The sequence below is a fragment of the Pecten maximus genome, chromosome 1, assembly GCF_902652985.1.
Source record: "Pecten maximus chromosome 1, xPecMax1.1, whole genome shotgun sequence".
In the NCBI taxonomy this organism is placed as follows: Eukaryota; Metazoa; Mollusca; class Bivalvia; order Pectinida; family Pectinidae; genus Pecten; species Pecten maximus.
Genome location: NC_047015.1, coordinates 22,408,447 through 22,416,244, shown reverse-complemented (window position 1 = coordinate 22,416,244; position 7,798 = coordinate 22,408,447). Strand labels below are relative to the sequence as shown.

Below are 7,798 nucleotides of genomic sequence, written 5' to 3'. Positions count from 1 at the left end.
TGATAACACTCAGTTATAGGGACATCAGTGATAACACTTAGTTATAGGGACATCAGTGATAACACTACATCATAGGGACATCAGTGATAACACTACATCATAGGGACATCAGTGATAACACTCAGTTATAGGGACATCAGTGATAACACTACATCATAGGGACATCAGTGATAACACTACACCATAGGGACATCAGTGATAACACTACATCATAGGGACATCAGTGATAACACTACACCATAGGGACATTAGTGATAACACTACACATTAGGGACATCAGTGATAACACTACACCATAGGGACATCAGTGATAACATTACATCATAGGGACATCAGTGATAACACTACACCACAGGGACATCAGTGATATTTTTACACCATAGGGACCTCAGTGATAACACTACATCATAGGGACGTCAGTGATAACACTACACCATAGGGACATCAGTGATAACACTACATCATAGGGACATCAGTGATAACACTCAGTTATAGGGACATCAGTGATAACACTACACCATAGGGACATCAGTGATATTTTTACACCATAGGGACCTCAGTGATAACACTACATCATAGGGACGTCAGTGATAACACTACACCATAGGGACATCAGTGATAACACTACATCATAGGGACATCAGTGATAACACTCAGTTATAGGGACATCAGTGATAACACTACACCATAGGGACATCAGTGATAACACTACACCATAGGGACATCAGTGATAACACAACATCATAGGGACATCAGTGATAACACTTAGTTATAGGGACATCAGTGATAACACAACACCATAGGGACATCAGTGATAACACAACACCATAGGGACATCAGTGATAACACTACATCATAGGGACATCAGTGATAACATTCAGTTATAGGTATGTTAGTGATAAAACTGATGTCGGGACAGCTGTGACAACACTCGGATTCCCATTATTACAAGTTTAACAGTAAAATAGTAAATAGATTTAAATGGTAACTTACATTGAGGACAGTTCTGGCAGAACTTGTGACTCCATTTAAGTCAGTTGCTGTGGAAACCATTCCAACTTTCCCAGAATTCCTCAACTGGTGTTGGAGGAAAAGGGTAGAGATGGGACCAAAGGTGGGGGTCCCATCAAATACACGGCCTGCAACCTGGACCCCAAGCCCAGAGGTCAAGTTAAACACAATGTTTGTAGAGGTATAGGTTTCAACATACTCTGGAAGAGAAAAATATGTGGATTTCTAGTACTTTGACTAAGTGACTATAGGGGTAATTTATGGTATTTAAATGTTTTCCTAGGTTACTGTTGCTACACAAATGTACCTCACCTGTGGAATTGGCACTGAAATACATCTTTGTATAGATGTGTTGCATACCTTAATATCTGATGCTGCTTTATGCTGAATGTACACGTTACTGTCAGTTTTACAAATGTGGCAAAGTCTGTAGACTTACCTGTCAGTTTTACAGGTATGTTGTAGTCTTACCTGTCTGTTTTACAGGTATGTTGTAGTCTTACCTGTCTGTTTTACAGGTGTAGTTTAGACTTACCTGTCAGTTTTACAGGTATGTTGTAGACTTACCTGTCAGTTTTACAGGTACTGTATGTTTTAGACTTACCTGTCAGTTTTACATGTATATTTTAGACTTACCTGTCAGTTTTACAGTGGTTATGTAGACTTACCTTTCAGTTTTACAGGTATGTTTTAGACTTACTTGTCTGTTTTACAGGTGTTATGTAGATTTACCTGTCAGTTTTACAGGTATGTTGTAAACTTACCTGTCAGTTTTACAGGTACTGTATGTTTTAGACTTACCTGTCAGTTTTACATGTATATTTTAGACTTACCTGTCAGTTTTACAGTGGTTATGTAGACTTACCTTTCAGTTTTACAGGTATGTTTTAGACTTACTTGTCTGTTTTACAGGTGTTATGTAGACTTTACCTGTCAGTTTTACAGGTATGTTTTAGACTTACTTGTCTGTTTGACAGGTGTTATGTAGATTTACCTGTAAATTTTACAGGTATATTTTAGACTTACCTGGAGGGTTGATACTGAAGCCTGTCAATTTTTCAGGTGTTGAATACACATTGGTATAGTCTTGTGTTGTTTTTGATCCACACATAATCCTGCATCCCCAGCACAAGGCTCTGTACACATTGAGCTGTGAGCAGCAGTTGGGGGCATCAAATCTCCACACAAGCACACTTTGCCCCCAGTGAGTCCAGAGTAGGCACACCCAATCTCTCCACATTTGTTCCCACATTCTGTAGGGGTGATGGTGTCTGGTTCATAGTTACCAGGGTTTGAGGCCAGGAAACGGGCATGGGGGAGGTCCTGGTAGCAACCTTGGGATGCTGAAATCAGGTATTGTATACTTCAGACAGGGGTGACATTTAGCACTGGATATATGTTATGCTGAATACAACATTCCATTCTTTACATAAAAATCCTACACAATGTAGTCTTAAAAATCATTTATCATTAAGTGTCACAGATCACACATTTTGCAAAGCTTTTAACAAATTAATAGCCTATACCTTGTAAGTAAAATATTACCATCAAATTCTACAGGCTGTGTGAAACTTAACCACAGAATGCCACAAACAACCTAATTATACTGCATGAAACTTTACCTAAGAATGACCCAGACCATCTAATCATACTGTAGGAAACTTTACCTCAGAAGGACCCAGACCATCTAATTATACTGTAGGAAACTTTACCACAGAATGACCCAGACCATCTAATTATACTGCATGAAACTTTATCACACAATGACCCAGACCATCTAATTATACTGTAGGAAACTTCACCACACAATGACCCAGACCATCTAATTATACTGTAGGAAACTTTATCACACAATGACCCAGACTATCTAATTATACTGCATGAAACTTTATCACACAATGACCCAGACCATCTAATCATACTGTAGGAAACTTTACCTCAGAAGGACCCAGACCATCTAATCATACTGTAGGAAACTTTACCTCAGAAGGACCCAGACCATCTAATTATAGTGTATGAAACTTCACCACATAATGACCCAGACCTTCTAATTATAGTGTATGAAACTTTACCACAGAATGACCCAGACCATCTAATTGTAGTGTATGAAACTTCACCACATAATGACCCAGACCATCTAATTGTAGTGTATGAAACTTTACCACAGAATGACCCAGACCATCTAATTATAGTGTATGAAACTTCACCACATAATGACCCAGACCATCTAATTGTAGTGTATGAAACTTTACCACAGAATGACCCAGACCATCTAATTATAGTGTATGAAACTTCACCACACAATGACCCAGACCATCAAATTATAGTGTATGAAACTTCACCACATAATGACCCAGACCATCTAATTGTAGTGTATGAAACTTCACCACATAATGACCCAGACCATCTAATTGTAGTGTATGAAACTTTACCACAGAATGACCCAGACCATCTAATTATAGTGTATGAAACTTTACCACAGAATGACCCAGACCATCTAATTGTAGTGTATGAAACTTTACCACAGAATGACCCAGACCATCTAATTGTAGTGTATGAAACTTTACCACAGAATGACCCAGACCATCTAATTGTAGTGTATGAAACTTTACCACAGAATGACCCAGACCATCTAATTGTAGTGTATGAAACTTTACCACAGAATGACCCAGACCATCTAATTATACTGTAGGAAACTTTACCACAGAATGACCCAGACCATCTAATTGTAGTGTATGAAACTTTACCTCAGAAGGACCCAGACCATCTAATTATAGTGTATGAAACTTTACCACAGAATGACCCAGACCATCTAATTGTAGTGTATGAAACTTTACCACAGAATGACCCAGACCATCTAATTGTAGTGTATGAAACTTTACCACAGAATGACCCAGACCATCTAATTGTAGTGTATGAAACTTTACCACAGAATGACCCAGACCATCTAATTGTAGTGTATGAAACTTTACCACAGAATGACCCAGACCATCTAATTGTAGTGTATGAAACTTTACCACAGAATGACCCAGACCATCTAATTGTAGTGTATGAAACTTTACCACAGAATGACCCAGACCATCTAATTATACTGTAGGAAACTTTACCACAGAATGACCCAGACCATCTAATTGTAGTGTATGAAACTTTACCTCAGAAGGACCCAGACCATCTAATTATAGTGTATGAAACTTTACCACAGAATGACCCAGACCATCTAATTGTAGTGTATGAAACTTTACCACAGAATGACCCAGACCATCTAATTGTAGTGTATGAAACTTTACCACAGAATGACCCAGACCATCTAATTGTAGTGTATGAAACTTTACCACAGAATGACCCAGACCATCTAATTATAGTGTATGAAACTTTACCACAGAATGACCCAGACCATCTAATTGTAGTGTATGAAACTTTACCACAGAATGACCCAGACCATCAAATTATAGTGTATGAAACTTTACCACAGAATGACCCAGACCATCTAACCATACTGTAGGAAACTTTACCTCAGAAGGACCCAGACCATCTAATTATACTGTAGGAAACTTTACCACAGAATGACCCAGACCATCTAATTATACTGTAGGAAACTTTACCACACAATGACCCAGACCATCTAATTATACTGTAGGAAACTTTATCACACAATGACCCAGACCATCTAATTATACTGTAGGAAACTTTATCACACAATGACCCAGACCATCTAATTATACTGTAGGAAACTTCACCACACAATGACCCAGACCATCGAATTATACTGTAGGAAACTTCACCACATAATGACCCAGACCATCTAATTATACTGTAGGAAACTTCACCACACAATGACCCAGACCATCTAATTATACTGTATGAAACTTCACCACACAATGACCCAGACCATCTAATTATACTGTAGGAAACTTCACCACACAATGACCCAGACCATCTAATTATACTGTAGGAAACTTCACCACACAATGACCCAGACCATCTAATTATACTGTAGGAAACTTCACCACATAATGACCCAGACCATCTAATTATACTGTAGGAAACTTCACCACACAATGACCCAGACCATCTAATTATACTGTATGAAACTTCACCACACAATGACCCAGACCATCTAATTATACTGTATGAAACTTCACCACAGAATGACCCAGACCATCTAATTATACTGTAGGAAACTTCACCACATAATGACCCAGACTATCTAATCATACTGTATGATACTTTATCACACAATGACCCAGACCATCAAATTATACTGTAGGAAACTTTATCACACAATGACCCAGACTATCTAATCATACTGTATGATACTTTATCACACAATGACCCAGACCATCTAATTATACTGTATGAAACTTTATCACACAATGACCCAGACTATCTAATCATACTGTATGATACTTTATCACACAATGACCCAGACCATCAAATTATACTGTAGGAAACTTTACCATAGGAATCTTGTGCCCACCTGTGAATGAGTTTTATTTGATTAATGTAATACTGATATATGTAATACAGATTTATGTTATACTGATTTATGTAATACTGATTTATGTTATACTGATTTATGTTATATTGATTTATGTAATACTTATTTAGGTAATACTGATTTATTTAATACTGATTTATGTAATACTGATATATGTAATACTGATTGATATAATACTGATTTATGTAATACTGACTTATGTTATACTGATTTATGTTATACTGATTTATGTAATACTGATTTATGTTATACTGATATATGTAATACTGATTTATGTAATTCTGATTTATGTAATACTGATTTATGTTATACTGATATATGTAATACTGATTGATATAATACTGATTAATGTAATACTGATATATGTAATACTGATTTATGTAATACTGATTTATGTTATACTGCTTTATGTAATACTGATATATGTAATACTGATTTATGTAATTCTGATTTATGTAATACTGATTTATGTTATACTTATTTATGTAATACTGATTGATGTACCATAATACTGATTTATGTAATACTGATTTATGTAATACTGATTTACTTTATACTGATATATGTAATACTGATTTATGTTATACTGATTTATGTAATACTGATTTATGTAATACTGATTTATGTTATACTTATTTATGTAATACTGATCGTTTCTCATCTTTACCTTTTCCTTATTTATACTCATTTGAAAACAAGAGGAACTTGAAGGAATATGAAATCTGAGATAGATCCTTCTTTAACCTTCTGAAAAATTTGTGTTAAGTTTTTAGTCCCCACCATTTGCTCTGTATGTTTTAGAAGACAAACCCAATTTATGAGAATATAGAGGCTTTATTTGTTGACTTACAATATAGATCAGAGTTATACTATATATTAGAAAGGTGTTTGGGATATCTATGGTTCTGTTAAGACAGGTTTGACACCAATCCAAGTGTTATATATAAACTTACCACTCTCTATCGGTCTCAGAGTACAAATCCACAGTATCAGTAACAACTGAAATGATAAACTCATTGTGTTTAGCATAACTTAACTTTCCTTTGTTTTTAGACTTTTTCTACTTGTAAATAAGAATAGATAATTATGTCATACTTATAAAATAAAGTTTATACCAATAGTATTTGAATTTTCATTTCGAAATTTTGTTTCTAACAATGTATAACATTATTGTTCCTTATAACGAAATCCGTTATTTGAACCAAAAAATGAAAATTATTAATGAGTTAATAGATTACATGGATGGAAGTTCAGTGGGAACCCACATTAAACAAAAATAACTAAAATGTTGGAAAGCTAAAAATGTGTAAAAATTCTCACCCAAGGAATCTTCTGTTCCATAGTGAGTAGTCTTCTGATCCTTGCCACTCACTGGTGAAAACTTTTATTTCAAAGTGACATTTATAGGACAAACTTTGGTCATCTTTAGAAATGCTGCAGTATTACCAAAGAGACTGTACACACTATAAACAATACTCTGTAAATGGTCTGGTTAATTCATTGATCTTCTCACTGTTAACTATTGTGGAGTTATAGGTATATTGTATGGAGAACATAGGATTATTTCATCGGTCCAATTCTAATCATTTAAATAAACAATATTTCAAAATCCATATTTGATAAAAGTTTTTATGCTGAGAAAGTCAGCATTTGGTCTCTTTTGTTATTGCTATTGTATACCAATGGTATAAAGAGTTGAAACAAGAGATCTGATACATTGTTCTGGACAATTGATTTGGCAATAAGCCAGTTTAACAGAAATATGTATTAACACTACAAGTGTTGAATACCTTTAACAGCAGTCAAAAGAAGGACCCTAATTCATTTGAGATGTAACACACAATTTGATTGGTAGATGAAAATATGTTGTGGTAATATAACTAGGATATATCATCCACAAGGTTTGTATATTTAGCCTCTATGTCGATGGCTAACTAGAACTGTCACCAGGATGGCTGACTAATACCTCCTGCAATTCCCATGAGTCAATGGACAACTGGATCTGTTATTCGATCAGAAGCTAACTAAGATACCCCTGCACATGCCCTTATTTCTGAAAATCAGAATGGTAAATGAGGCGATTACATAATTACCCTCGTTACTTGTGTTAACACATTTTAACCTTATTTACCTGTGTTAACACATATTTACCCTAGTTACCTGTGTTAACACATATTTACCCTAGTTACATGTGTTGATACATATTTACCCTAGTTACTTGTGTTAACACATTTTAACCTTATTTACCTGTGTTAACATATATTTACCCTAGTTACCTGTGTTGACAAA

At 35.3% G+C, this 7,798-nt stretch overlaps 1 protein-coding gene across 1 annotated transcript; it reads right to left on the bottom strand.

Annotated features, from left to right (window-relative positions):
* Window positions 1–2,047: 2,047 nt before the first annotated feature.
* Window positions 2,048–6,850, bottom strand: LOC117334442 (WSC domain-containing protein ARB_07870-like). Its single transcript, XM_033894109.1, has 3 exons — window positions 6,830–6,850; window positions 6,463–6,508; window positions 2,048–2,354 (listed from the first exon to the last, which is right to left on the bottom strand). The coding sequence occupies exons 1-3, from the start codon at window positions 6,848–6,850 to the stop codon at window positions 2,062–2,064; spliced, it is 360 nt and encodes a 119-aa protein (XP_033750000.1). The 3' UTR covers window positions 2,048–2,061.
* Window positions 6,851–7,798: the final 948 nt, after the last annotated feature.